The sequence below is a fragment of the Nelumbo lutea genome, chromosome 2 (genome assembly GCF_056320005.1).
Source record: "Nelumbo lutea isolate HS-2025 chromosome 2, American lotus-T2T, whole genome shotgun sequence".
Lineage (NCBI taxonomy): Eukaryota > Viridiplantae > Streptophyta > Magnoliopsida > Proteales > Nelumbonaceae > Nelumbo > Nelumbo lutea.
This window is the reverse complement of record NC_142685.1, coordinates 38,641,221-38,656,619: the sequence shown is the minus strand read 5'-3', so window position 1 is coordinate 38,656,619 and position 15,399 is coordinate 38,641,221. Positions and strand designations below refer to the sequence as shown.

Below are 15,399 nucleotides of genomic sequence, written 5' to 3'. Positions count from 1 at the left end.
ATGCTGTAAAGAGAGAGCAGCCAAAAATGAATACATACAAACATACCAAGTTTGCAAGATAAAGAAAGGGGAAGAGAGAGAGAACACATTCAATGCTGAATACTTCTCTTTGTCTTATTTAACAAACCGCAAATCAGAACACACTCAAATTGATCTTCAGGAATTGGAGAGTGGTCAAGGGACACAAGGCCTTTGGATTCCCATCTGCTTCTTTGGCTTATAAATGGAACTGTTGCATCCCAATCTACAGTTGAAAATATAGAAAAGGTACAATTCCTACAGGCACTTACATGAAATCATAATCATCTAGGGCATCATAAGTATCAACTATAACATCATCATCTTGCTTCTCAACATGAAGCTGTTTCTTCTTGGCACCTGAAACAGAAGGCAAAAGACATATTAAAGACATCTCTAAAGCGGGAAAAAGAAAACCACTTCTGGCAAGAACCAAGGAAATTAAGATACTTGGATAAATCCCACAACCCATGCTGGTCCATCAGTGACGGACAAAATCCATGTATGACATACGCAACATAACTGGGCCCAACTAATGCATCTCTTTATATTAGATATAAGATTACCATAAACACAAATTATTGAAACACAAATCATAAAAGACATGGCTATGAGCATTCAGCTCAGTCAATTTGGTCTCAGAAATTGTCCTATGTGGGGGAAGTGGATTGGGAATTAATATGATCCAATTTCTGAACACAGATACAGCACAGGGAGAAAGTTCTTTCTATATAACGGTACCTTAATTTTTAATCAAAATATAGAAAAAAAAGAGGCACGTCCAAAATACTTACCTGTCTTCTTTTTACCCGCATTAGCTTCTTTCTCTGCCTTAAGCTTTTCATTTGCAATCGCTGTGATTGATGATGCAACTTCCTTTGCATCTGCTGCTTTCAGAGCAGTCATTGAGAGTCTCATTACCGTTTTGAGTAGGGTTATGTAATGGAAGCTCTTCTGCAAATAGAAGTAAAACATGGATAATTTGTGCATCTTTTATGGCCTTGGTTCATCAAATAGCATAATAAAAAAAAAAAAAAAATGCAAATTCTACCCACCTCATATGGTTGGAGTTTATATGAAACAAGCTCTGCATACTCTAAAAAGTCACTCTCAGATTTAGGAATGAAATTATCAAGTGTCTTCTCATCACCTCTCTTTGCAAAAAGTTCTGTAGTGGATTTATAGTCTGCTTCTTCAACAAGTCTGTAAGGGAGGAATCGAACATTATGAATCACTTAGGCATGAAGAAAATTACCAACTTGCACACCATATAAGTACCACAATTAACTTATTACTCTAGTGCTTACCAAAGACAAGAACCTCCTGTTTTTCATTCTTAGATGTTATCTGCAGACACAAAAGTAGTGCTTTTCGAGCCATCTTAACAAATGGCTTCTCAAGGAACAGAGAACTTTTGATTTCTCACATCAAAACTGTACAAATGCCAAAAGGAGGCCATCTTAACGAGTTGCTTTTAGCACCGTAAAATGAATGTGGACACAAATGTGAACACAGTGTCAGTGGGCTGATTTGTTTACAAAAGGGTTGAGTCAGGGAAAAGTGGATTATACATGTAACAAGTTGGGATTATATGATATATACACCAGTTTGAGGGGGAGTGTTAGAGTCAAAAGTCCAGGGGTATTTGAGTCATTTCATAGTGCTTTACTTAAAAGTTGTTTTGTCTATTGAGTCTGAGGTTGAGTAGTGTCCCATAAATAAAGAGGGGCACAACGGTCTTTGTACTTAATAGTAGAAATCTATATTATATTGATTCTAGTCGGCTGGGAGACTAATTTTTTTCTCCTCTGGAGACCAACCAGACCATCTCTTCATCTACTCTTCTTCTTTCTCCCTTTTTTTTTTCTTCAGGAAGTAAATCAGATCTGACCGAACCACTAACAAAGTTATGGTTCATTAAGTAAAGTAATTAAAGAAATTAAGTAAATTAATTTAATTAAGCAAATTGAGTTACTAAGTTAGCTAAGTAAACTATGTGATTGTTAGTTTACTATTAGTTAAGCTAATTAAGTTAGTGTTTAAATAATAATTTACTCTTAATTATTGTTAATTATTAACTGTTAAAATAATAATTATTAATTTAACGACTCTAATTTGATAAAATTCTTAATGTAATTTACTTCAAGGCTAATAGCTTTTTAACTAAGAGATTATTTTACATATAAAGTGGCCTGTAATTTCCCAAATTTTTTGACTTAAGAAGCACCACATAAGCTTACTTTATTATTTTATAATTGTCAAATGGATCTTTCAATAATGTCTCTAACATTGTTTGTTTTTGCCTTAAGTGGCCTTTCCATTATAGACTGCGGGCGAAAAATGGCCCTTTTAATTCTTTAGGGTCTAAATACTTCTTTTTCTGACAGCTGATCTCCATATCTGAACCACCAAATACAAGTAAAATCCATGAGCTGAATGTCCAGAGGAGAACATTAATGGCAAGTTAACAACTTAATTTACCTTTGTTGGCGAAGCTTTTCAGCAACAGGATCCAGGGCCTCTTGGACTTTTACTTCTGTAGTTTTTCCCTTTTTTTCACTGACTTTAGCTGTTGGTTTGTTTGGGATCTTATTTGCAGGAGGTTCTGGAGCAGGTGCCTGACCAGAACAGAAAACAAGTATATGAAAACAATGACTACAGCACCCATACAAATAGGTGATCTGTTACAAGTAGAAAGGGACAGAATAGCTAAGAGCAGACCACAGAGGACATGGGTTGTAGTGAGAAATTATTTAAGGGTTCATAATTTAACAATGGGTATGACACTGAACAGAATGGAATGGTGAAACAGGATTCATGTAGCCAATCCCATATAGCTTGAACAAGGCTTAGATGATGATGGCGATGATCCATGAATAAAATCTTAAATTACAAACAGATGTTGTTACTCCACTGTAGATCTACAACATTGTAGACTGTAGTCCAACTTACTACCAGAATCAAACAACATTGGTGGCCAACTGCAATTATAACAAAATGCTGCCAAACCAATGTGGCAGCTCAGAACACTATCCAATTTATAATACCCCAGTATATACAATTTATTTAACAAGAATACAAGATTGGTAAGAGTTCCAACACCATGCACATGTTGGATAAATATGTCAATCAACTTCAGATGTACATGAGTCCATCGAAATTGCTTGGGCTCAAGTGCAAGTGTCAGGTATACATGCATTTTGAAAGAGAGAATCCATCCAATCCAAGAATCTTATTCTAGGGATTCAACTACTTTGCCTTCCATGTTCACTGCCCAATGTTATTTCCAATATTAAAGTTCCCTGAATCAGAACATTTATGTAAACATATAAAACCTTTACCATTAAACTTTCTAGATGGGTGATTGAATGCTCATAAATCCACTGATCAGCCAATTATTCTCTATCTATTTTTGCTGCCTATACAATGTAGTCAAGAGTCTTATTTAGTAGAACCATCACTCCCCAACTCATTAAAAAAAGTAGAACCGCCCTCCAATATGTAACCCTTAACCCATAAGATGTTCTACAGTAAAACAAACTAATGCTATATTGTGTTGTGCCCCAGAAAAGTTAAGGCACCATGTCCAAACAATTGTTGTATGCCCAAATGATAAAAAATGATGGCTGAACTATAGGATCAAAATTTTGGATCCAGCATGGATCCTGTACCCTAAAATGAAACGGCAGACAACCAACACCATATAGTTGGGATAATGTTTTCTTGAGTAGAGTTCAGTTATGCTGAGCATGGATCCTGTACCCACATGACTGCAGTGTTATATCAGTATGAAACTATGAATAACAAAAAAGAAGAGACTGGATACTAGAAAGCATAGCTTTTTCTAATCAATAACAAGAGTTTACCAATTAGAATCAAGGAAGAAGTGTTTCTTTGGAGAAGTATGTATTCCATTTCTCTTAAGAAAAGTACATCAGCCCATGCACATCAAGGCACTATACAGTGAGAACATACAAGAACAAAGACGTACATGTGAGAAATAAAGACAAATTTTACACCAAAACCAAGCACGAAAACCATGGGAGATGGGACAAAACTCTGGACATGAGGCTCTACATCTTTTCTGATTTAGCAATATGAAGTTTCTAAGACTGAATGAAACATAAAATTGTTTTATGATTTCTCCTAAATTTACTAGGATTTTCTTTTCTACGCAAATAAGCTAGACGACATGTTGTGAAGGTTAGATTCAACCCTAGGTCATCTGGGAAATTTAGTTTTCTAAATCATATAGCCCCCTTACTTTCCTAAGTATATTTCAACTAATGTACAACGCAAGCCTCCTTGTTTCACAATTCTTGTAAGGGAAAAGAGAAGACGATATATAGTAAAGCTTGGAACCTAAGAGTCTAAGACATATATTCCAGCAGAAATAGGAAACTAAGAATAAAGAAAGTTAGTACTGCATCCTTGCATAACTGCTGTGTAAGAATAGGTAAATAATTCTACATATTTAATTTTCCTAGAGAGAGGAATAGACAAATATTAAGAAGACTATAACAATGAAGAGTTGTACCGGTGTGGGCTCATCTTCATCCTCCCAAGAATCCTTCACATCACTGTCATCTACATCTTCATCATCCCATAAGTTCTTAGGTTGCTCCTTTCTGAGAACAGGTGGAACTGGCTCATCCTCTGTTAAAATTCAGCCATCATTATAAAATATACTAACAGGCTGAAGCCATTTAAAATATACAATGTAAGAAGAATAATTGTAAGGGGGAAATTTTCCATGACTCACTATTTGGAAAATGTATAACTGTGTGATAGAAAATTTAGTAAAACAGTTTTCAATTCCGTTCAACTCCCCCGTAAATGTAAGTTAGGTACTTTGTTCATTTCAAACCCCAAGTACACAAGGCAAGGAGATCATAAGGAAATGTTGGTCTTCCTATATCTTGAAAGTAACTTGCACGTAGTTGCTACTATAATATATACAATGGCTGGAGCTGAAGCAAGTAATCTTCCATATGAACTCATCAATTTATTCAAAATTAATGCACTCATTATGTTATAAACTTATGATGATTCTATGGCAGAAAACACCCTTATTTTTTCAGTTTCTTTTATTTGTTAATGTACTGGTCAAACATTCAACCTGTCACCATCCATAATACTGGTTTGGTTTACCCCCAACCCGTCCTTCCTAAACCTAATCTGATCCAAAGGCTGCAGTGTTATAAGACTGATCTAAGGGCTATTATTGTTTTAACAGATTGACCCATTCAGCCTGTACAGTCAAACCAGTGACTCATCACCTGGACAGAAAACCGGGTCGACCTCTGGTTCAGTTCTTAAAACACTGGTAAAGATATGTTTACTGACATTTGAGGATCCAATGGCAGAACCCATCCTTAATCAAAATTCCTTTTTTCTTCTGTTTTAAGGTAACAAAGAATTTATAGGAAATAAAGGATGTTATATTTGAAGTTGCAACCTACTTCATTTAGAACAACACTCCTTCCATAGTGCTGGTATCAACAACTTTACTATAATTAGTAATTATGAGAATTACTATGAATAGTAAATCCAAAAGTTACAATAAATAGTAATTTCAATTTTTGTTAAGTAAATAAAATATTTAGAAGAATAGAACTTAACAATATTCTTAAGACACCAACAAACTAAAAAAATAATTACAAAAGAGATTCAAAAATAATAAATTCAAATCATCAAAAAATTAGAAAACTAACATTGGATGAAGAATTGGGAGAAAACCCTTAAAATGAACTTTCAACTTAGTTCAAAATATTTTCCACCTTGTAATGTTGAGCAAAAACAAATTCAAAATTTTCCATATCATTTTTCTTTGTCATAAAAATCCAATCAAAACCAAGCACAGCTGAGAACCACATGTTTGAAGAACTGTTTCAATTACATCCTTAAAAAATTTTCTATATAAACTCTGTTTTTCATACCCAACTATCAGTAGCTCATGAATCCAGCAAAACCTAGTTATGCAGGCCTTCTTTTGTGTCAAACATTACCTAAAGCAGCCAAAGAAAACCAGAAATTATGACAAAATTGTTTTTTAGAGAAAAAAAAAAACAAAAGAAGGCTTGCATTAGAGTAATTACACCACTGCAATCTGACAACAAATATGAAAGATAAATACGTAGGTTGATGGCAAAGATGAACATGTCAGATGGTATTCTCATTAAATAATTTAAAAAATAAGGAAAAAGGAAAAAAAAGAAATATATTCAGTAGAAAAAAAACATTACCCCAGTCCTCCATCTTGCTTGCACTCTTAAGTTATTCAATGCACTGAACTATTGCCTAAATGTCTGAATAAAACAAGTTATGGTTCCTGCACGGGCCATATATCTGAAATTTAAGGATTGATGGACAAATTAAATTACAGTTACAGCACAGACATCAAGGTGGATAGGCGAGGAAGGTTATAAAGTAGCACCTTGTTGCCTAGGCAATAACTTTTGGTAATGACAACATAGAAAATAGGATCTACATCAAATAAACCAAACAGCAATTTTTAAATGAAGAAAATGTAGACAAAAGAGAATCTACAGCTAAGATAGATTGCAAAGGAGGAAAACAATCACAAAATAACCTCAAACACAAATTAACCTAAAAATGTGAGTGAGTGAGAGAGAGAGAGAGAGAGAGAGAGAGAGAGAGAGAGAGAGAGAGGAGTGACGAATGCAACTAAAGTTCCTACAGGAAACCTAATGAAACACTAGATAACCAGATCAAACCAACAGTGAACCTAAAACCTTAGAACAATCAATTTCAATTAGTAGAAAATAAATCAAAAAGTATATGTGACACAAAAAGGATATCATCATCATCATCATCCATGCCTTATCCCAACTATGGATCGGCTACATGAATCCTGTTTCACCAATCTGTTCAATTTAACGCTATATCCATTGTTAAATTATTAGCGCTTAAATCATTTCTTACTACCAGTCCTTTTTGGTCTACTCCTAGTTCTTCTAGCCCCTACCACTTGTAACAAATCACTTCTTCTTACTAGAGTTGTGGTCTTCTTTGCACATGACCAAACCATTTTAGTCTACTCTCTCATTTTATCACCTATTGGAGTTGCTCCTAGGTTCCTATGGATGATTTTATTCCTGAACCTATCATTTCTAGTTTTTCCACTCATCCATCTTAGCATTCACATTTCTGCCATATTCATTTTCTGGAAATATTGTTTGTTGACTGCCCAACACTCTTCTCCATACAACATAGGTGGCATTACAACCGTTTTATAGAACTTTCCTTTTAATCTAAGTGGTATCATAGAGGTTGATTGCACCCCTCCATTTTGCCCAACCTACTCTAATTCTTTGGGTGACATCCTCCTCAATCTCTTTCTTGTTATCAATTATTGAACCAATGTACCAGAAATGGTTACATTGAGTTATCTCTTGGTATCCAATCCTAAGTGTATCCTGATTTACACTTCTATCATTACTTAATTTACATGTCACATACTCTGTTTTAGTCCTACTTATTTTAAAACCTCTTGTTTCTAAGGCATTTGTCCATAAGCTTAATTTTGCATTAACCCTTCATTAGTTTCATCAATTAAAATAATGTTACCCGCAAACAACATGCACCAAGGAACTTCTTCCCGAATATGTTTAGTTAATTCATTTATGGTTTAGTGCAAATAGATAAGGGTTAAGTGCTGAACCTTGGTGAAGACCCATTGTAACTGTAAAATCTAAAGTCTCTCCTACTGGTGTTATAATATTGGTTGTTGCCACCTCATACATATCCTTCACTAGGTTCATATACCTATTTTGAACTCCTTCTCTAGGAACTCTATCATAAGCCTTTTCTAGATCAATGAACATCATATGAAGATCTTTCTTCTTCTCTGTGAACCTTTTTATCAATCATCTCAAAAGAAATATAGCTTCCATGGTTGATTTCTCTGCATTAAAGCCAAATTGGTTCTCTGATACACTTGTTTCAAGCTGTAATCTTTGTTCAATTATTCTCTCCCAAAATTTCATAGTGTCAAAAAGATATAATTTTCTTATTTCAAAAATAGATAAATGGAGGCATGATGAGCAAAGGAATAATGTACATTGCTAGAAGAATGCTCAAGAAATGAGCTTGAATATGTATATTGTGCAAATCAAGGTTCGGTGTAGCCAAAGCTTCATTAGATAGCTGTTTTACACTCCTTTTTTTATAAGTAAACAAAGTATTTGTTAAATATCAAAGAGAATAAGTAAACAAAGTATTTGTTACCTCTTACACAGACTTTACAGAAAGAAGATAATATCAAAACAATTACAACTGAGCCCAATAAAAACTGTCCCTATTGACCCCTTGTTTAACTAACCCATCTGCCATAGCATTAACCGTTTTGCACTCCATGCAACACAGGAGCTTCTACAGGGAAAGCAGTTAAGGGGAAGCCTTGGAATGTTCACCTAGATAATAACATAAAAAAGAAAACATACAACAAGGAGTGAGAACCATGTAAATAGCAAATTTGAAACTAATTCTGCTAGAACTCCACAGAGTCTATGATGTCCAGATAGGGTGGGTTGGCTGGGGTTAAATGTGGGTTGAAGAACAACCCACCCATTAGACACCCAAATTCGTTTATGATCCATTTAAAAGGTACATAGGTGGGTTGTAGTCCAAGTCAATCCATCCATTCTAACCCAACCATTGGAAGTGAGAAAGGGTGGATCAAGAACAAGAGAATTGAACAAGATAGAAGAGAATGTGGGAAGACGGTGAGTTAGATTACAAAACTTGTCAGGAATGGCATGGATCAATTTGTAACAATTCGTTTGTTTCTTTTGTTCTTGTCAGGAATGAGACCCACATTTATTACCCACATATTAAAAAGAAGCTAGAGTAGGAGGCAATCTATTCTCATAGGCTGCAGTGACTAAAATCATTTAGGGGGTGTTTGAGAACATGGTTGGTTATGTTTTCAAAAACAAAAACAACTGACATGTCACCAAAAACATTATAACTTTGCTGATGTGGCAGTTGTTTTTTGTTTTCAAAAACAAAACCAACCATGTTGTCAAACACTCCCTTATTGACTTATTGGAGGCATGATAGGTGACATCAGTTACAGGAAGTGCCTATTGTGTGCTGACCATGATCATCTGTACATTGTGAATCCATGTGACACATGAATTTGAAGTTCGCTATCACTTACAAAAACCAGATAATATGGCTAAAAAAATTCAAATCGGGTTGACCTCCTCAAACCCAGTAAAAACCATTGGATCAGAACAGATCACGGTATCTGATTTGTTGGCTTTTAGATCCAAGTAGCCCTAAAGTTTTCACATCTTTTGGACATTGTAAGTAGGGGTGAGCATTCGGTTTATTTAGTTAAAAACCGAACCAAACTGAATAAACCAAAATTTTTAAAACCGAAATAGAAAAATGAAAACTGAACCGAAACTGAATTACAATAAAACCAAAATAACCGAACCAAAATTTTTGGTTCAGTTTTTGGTTATTTCGGTTAAAAACCAAATTTAATTAATATTATATATTATATATTATAACCTATAATATATATTATGAAATTTAATTTCATTATAATTCATTATATATAATGTATTAATATATAAATATATAGCATATTATATATTATATATTATATAATAAATTTTAGTTAATTTGTTTTTTTGGTTAACCGAATTTCTAAATCTGAAAACCGAAAACCGAAATTGCTAAAAACTGAATTAACTGAACCGAATTACCCAAAAACCAAAAAACCAAACAAAAAAAACCGAAACCGAAATTTTTGGTTCGGTAATTTGGTTTTAACCGAATAATGCTCACCCCTAATTATAAGATACAACACACTTGATCATCTTTAGGTAAAATGTGAGAGTCGAAATAACAACTTTCCAAATTGAGATAGTTTCCATCAAGTTAATTAAGAGTCATGATGGAGATGTCCTGAAAATATGTATGAACAACTAGCAATTCATGGTGATGGTTAACCATTACCCTACGTAACCCATCCATCCAAATTCAACCCAAACGAGTTTCTAATTCAATATACAACCCAGAAAAAGAATGGGTGGGTTTGGATGGGTTACAAGTGGGCCGGTCAGGAGGGTTAAGTGGATCAGGTCAAAAATTGCCACCCCTAGACAGATATATATACCAACATGGACAAATAAATGGGGATACAACTTTCCATTTCCTAAGATCCTGGATAGTGGATATTAATATGCCCATTGTTTATGTTATGCTTCTACATCTTTGAAGCTAATGCAGAGGAGTGAAAATAGGTTGAGTGAAAAATCTGTGTTTGCTTTTAATTTATATTTGAATTTGTCTTGTTTGTTTCTGAGAAGTAAAATGATGTGATCCTCACTTTATGTGAAAGAAAATGGAGACAATGGAAGGTTTCCTGTTGAGAGGAGTAAGGTAGGAGGCAAAATAATGTGCTCCCCACTTTATATGAGAGAGAATTAAGATAGAAGGTGGTAAAAATTTTCAACAGTTTTTCAAAATGCAACTTTTGCAGCAGGTAGAAGTACAAACCATAGTTACAAACAAATTGATGCAAAGCTGAACTGAGTATAAAATTTTAACCAGTTCAGATACACACTGCAAACAAAAGGAGACTAAGTGTCATTTCTAAAACTAATAATCATCAATATCATCACCATCCAAGCCTTAACCCAACCATACGGGGTTGGCTACATGAATCTTGTTTAACCATTCTGTTTTGTTTAACGCCATATCCATTGTTTAGTTAGCACTTAACTCATTTCTTACTATTTCTACCAATGTCTTTTTTGTTCTACCCCTAGCCCTTCTAGCCCCTTCAACATGTAACATATCAATTGTTTACTTAGTGTTAACTCATTTCTTACTACTTCTACCAATGTTTTTTTTGTTCTACCCCTTGCCCTTCTAGCCCTTTCAACATGTAACAAATCACCTCTTCTTATGGGTGGGTGCTGTTGATGGTCTTTTATGAATGTGACTAAACCATCTTAGTCTGCATAGAGAAGGTATCAGAAGTAAGATGCTCCCCATCCCATATATTATTCCAAAATTGAATACAGGATCTGTGCCAAAAGCAATGAACTTGTTGAAGTCAATCAGAACCTTTTTTGATAAGTAAGTCAACCAGAACTTTGGTAGACATTTCACAATCCAAACCCAGTCCTAACCCAATTAGAGGCATATAAAAACCCATCCCAATAGAGGCAAGGAATGGCAGTTGATCCAATTAACCTATCCAATTGTCATCCCTAAAGATACTTCTCAAGTCAATTATATACCACTAGAGATAACTGAACCACTTACAAATGCAACAAATTTCAGAGAAAAATGTCACTGCCTTGAGTACGATGCTTATAATAATTAACAATAATTGATAGCACCCTGTTCTTATAACCAAAATCAGAGCCATTTATCCCCATTTTGGATTTAAACCTTCAATAATTCCTGGCATTTGCTTTCTTTTGTGGATAAACTTTGTATTTTTATATCCTTTTTTCAGCAACTATGCCCTTATTGACACCATGAAACTCCTCTCCTCACCATGGATAGGACCCACTTCCTCTTGAGTATCAACCTCTTTAATTTGGGATGGTATCTTTTCCTTTCTTAGGAGAATGGATCTCAACTTTGTTTTTCCATCTCTTGAATCTTGATGTGCTCCTTAAGGGGAGTGTTGCATGGAAACACAGGAGTCAGAATGCTACACATGTCCATGAGTCTGAACAGTAAGATGAGAAAACATGGACTTGTGTACATTTATGGAAAAGCATATATTATTAAAACAATTCATTTTTTGAATGCTATGTTGTCTTTGTTATTAAGTGGTGTTTGATATGAAAAATGAATTCATTTTGTAGATTAATTGTTTATGTATTTTGTCAAATAAGCTAGGAGAGTCCATGCAACACTAATAAGGACCCTTATTTCCTCCAAAAAGAAAGGTAATGTCTTACATGACATGCGAAGCCCCCAACTGCTACTCCAACTTTCTCATGAAGCCTAAAACCTTGGATGACATGGTCTCAAAGAAAAAGGTGATAGCATGCAATGTATTCCTCTGACATTCAGAAGTACCAGGGAATTATCAGAAGCTGGTCTAGGAAGGACCACCTGTACCATTGTTGGGTTTTTCTTCCCATTAGATGATGACCAGAAATTATCTAATAAGCGTCCTTATTCCCATGGGTACGACATTAAACAAAATGGAATGACAAAACAGGATTCATGTAGCCAATCCCATATAGTTGGGAAAAGGCTTAGTTGATGATGAGTGCTCTTATCATAATATTTAATTTTCACAATTTAGGTTTCTCATTGTAAGTTGTCCAGGTGAATATAACTCCACAGAAATACAAGTCTATGAAGGACATCCTATCAATAGAAGCTCCAAAATCTAACGATTTCTACAAAGATTATAGGTCCTCTATTTTCTCAAGCATAAAATGGATTAAGCTAATGACCGATGGAACCTCCCAGAGCCCCACATGGAAAGAACCCCTGAAACCGCTACCACTTGGTCCATAACTCCTGAAGGAGCCCAAGTAACTAATAATCCTCATTCTTACATGGTATAGAAGCAGAGAATAAGTAGACATTGAACTCCTCCATTACAGACTTGCTCTATAGAACCAAGATACCACTAGAAGACCCTATAGGTAAGAGGGCAATGCCTTGATAACTGCAAGTTATGGTATGAAGTATGTAGATAAACCTTGTAGTATGCATTTAGCAGTTAACTCACCTTTAATTACAATCTGGACTGAGTATGAACAGTTGAGCCATTAAACATGGAATCTAATAAGGTTCTCTAAGTAATGAGATTCCAAATGGCCATCGTAGGGCCAGCAAACTCAGCATCAGTCGTGTGGAGTTATTGAATTGAGCATACACGGCCATCCCCAAACAACTACCACTCGACAGGTGCAAATAAAAGGGATAAAAAAGAAACAGGTCATCAGGACCACAAGTATATGGGGTCTGATCTCCTACAGTTGTCATCAATTGTTCTGGGCACCTTGCATTAGGAAATCCCATCTCTCAATTATTCATCTATTGTTTTATGCTTTTTGCTTTATCATTCTCCTTTACCAAATGCAGGCTAATTGCTTATTTCGGCCCATCAAAACCTTTAGCTATTGATACCAAAAAAGATACCTCTTACTTATTAAGAAAAGTAGACATTAGATATTAACAACAACGACAACAGAAATAATAAGTTCACAGTCTAATTTGCAGATTTTATGGATCCTAATCATATCAGGTAATAACTGAATCATAAAAGAGTTCATCAATCCTTACAATTTGCGTCTTTAGAATCGATTAACAATCTACCCAATAACAACTAATCAAATCAACCATACTAAATTACTAAGAATTCGGCGCAAAAAGACCGAAAGAAAAATAAAAGAAAACAGTTAGAAAACAAAGTTGAGGAATCGAAAAGAAAAAAAAAGTACTCTTAAGAATTGAAGTACTGACAGCTGAATATTGTAAATGTGAAATGGAAAAGCCAAGAATTCTCCACCAGTGCACCTCAAATCCCAGAAAATCGACTGAAACTGAAAATCATCAAAACAAATGTTATTAGACTCACGGGCCTAGAAGCAAAATCCTTTTCTTTAAATCAATTAGTTAGGCAAAAAAGCCATTAAATTACAAACAATGCTCTTAAAAGAAATTCGATTGATATGACAACAGGAAACAATTTATCTTCAAACTCCATTAGGAATCGGAAGAAATAACAAAACAGAATCGAATCTGATTCGTGATAACAAGACTCTAGAGAGAGAGAGAGAGTACCCAAAGAAGGCTGAAGGAGACACTGCTTAGGTAGATGTGTTCGTAAGCGGATTTCGTCAGGCGTGGGCTGAGAATCTAAACGAACTGAATAGACACGGTCAGCTATATATATGGGCTGGGATTTTAGACTTTGAGCAGGATTTTCAAGTCGGGCCGTGTTGGGTCGGTTAGGCTGTGTTTGGTTTGATAGAAATTAAGAGAGAGAAATTTTTTCGTGTAAATAAGAGAAGTAAAATACTTTTTTTTGGTAACTATAGAAATAGAAGGTTGATGAAAAGTTATTTTAAAGAAATTCACAAAATTCTTAATGACTTTCCCTCAACCTTCTGTTATTTTTTAAATTTTTATCCAATTAAATATAGCCTTTTATATATATATATATATTAAATAAATAAGGGTAAATCATTTGAACCTCCCCTTGTAGTTTCTGACAACTGTTTTAACCTTCTATTTTGACATAAGATTGCCATTAAAATAAAGAAAAAAAATTAAATTAATTATACTTTAACTTATATATAAATATAGAATGTTATATATAATATCTATAAATATGCATTACATATAACCAGGTTTAGATTTTCATTCGATTGGGTAGGGTCAAATCAGAATGTGATCCGAGTTTAATGTTTTGGATGTTGGATTGAATTTTGATTTAATCGATATCGATGCCTCTCTATTGCTATTAAAATGATGATTATTTATATAATGTTATAAACATATGATATCTATATTTATACTATATAAAATGAATAATTGCCTTGGTTTTGGTTCAGGTCATAAAATTTAAATATGATTATATACTCTTTACTTAGCACATGTGTGTATATATATATATATATATATATATTGGAATGTGTGATGTCTTTCACTCTCTCCTTTCGAATAGAAATGTTCTCTACATTGTTCGTTTTGACATCTCAAAATTAATTTAGGGATTATTGGCTTGCCTCAAATATGTTCTTCTAGCAACTTGAACACAAAGACGATGAACGGGATGACATGGTGACTACTATAATTGTTAGGTATGCTCAATAGTCGAAATACTATTCATCTTCATCCTCTACCAGTGGTGATCAAAATACCACCACCAAACTAGAGTCAAAGATACAAATCCCACCCTCATTATCTGCGATAAGCACAGTAACACCGGCGACTGTAGGAGACATGGCCTCTATTGATCAAGACCTCTGGTTTGTTTATCGGCCTATTCTTCGTGATTGGGTTTCTTCTGTTCATGGTTGCATTTGTTAAGGACAGTTCCAAAGCTTATTCGCCAAGGCCTAAGGGATGCATGCTTCTTCATATCTTCGTGAATTTTTCGATGGTCTACTTTGAGAGGAGACTCAAAGATTTGCTCACGATTGGCCGAGGCAGGCCATTTGGGACATTATATATGCTGGCACTTTCCTTGGATTTTCTTCCTTGTGTATTTGTGGAGAGAGAAATATGATTAATTCGATAATTTCCAGTGAATTGCATTGCTGATCAAAGCAATAGGTTGTTGCAATTGCTACTTAATTTTGTTGTAGATGATGAAAGAGGGTTTAGAATGGAGTAGAAATACAGTTTTCTTTA

At 34.6% G+C, this 15,399-nt stretch overlaps 1 protein-coding gene across 4 annotated transcripts; it reads right to left on the bottom strand.

Moving 5' to 3' along the window:
- Positions 1–88: 88 nt before the first annotated feature.
- Positions 89–13,965, bottom strand: LOC148869984 (uncharacterized). Of its 4 annotated transcripts, none has more exons than XM_088971107.1 (9): positions 13,825–13,965; positions 13,504–13,583; positions 6,455–6,504; positions 6,264–6,366; positions 4,556–4,674; positions 2,500–2,636; positions 1,074–1,221; positions 813–972; positions 89–378 (listed from the first exon to the last, which is right to left on the bottom strand). In XM_088971107.1, exons 4-9 carry the CDS (start codon positions 6,274–6,276, stop codon positions 287–289), a joined length of 669 nt encoding a protein of 222 aa, XP_088827233.1. In that variant the 5' UTR covers positions 6,277–6,366; positions 6,455–6,504; positions 13,504–13,583; positions 13,825–13,965; the 3' UTR covers positions 89–286. The 4 variants fall into 4 exon arrangements, with proteins under 4 accessions (XP_088827233.1, XP_088827232.1, XP_088827234.1 ...); XM_088971106.1 differs by having other exon boundaries at positions 6,264–6,349; XM_088971108.1 differs by lacking the exon at positions 6,455–6,504.
- Positions 13,966–15,399: the final 1,434 nt, after the last annotated feature.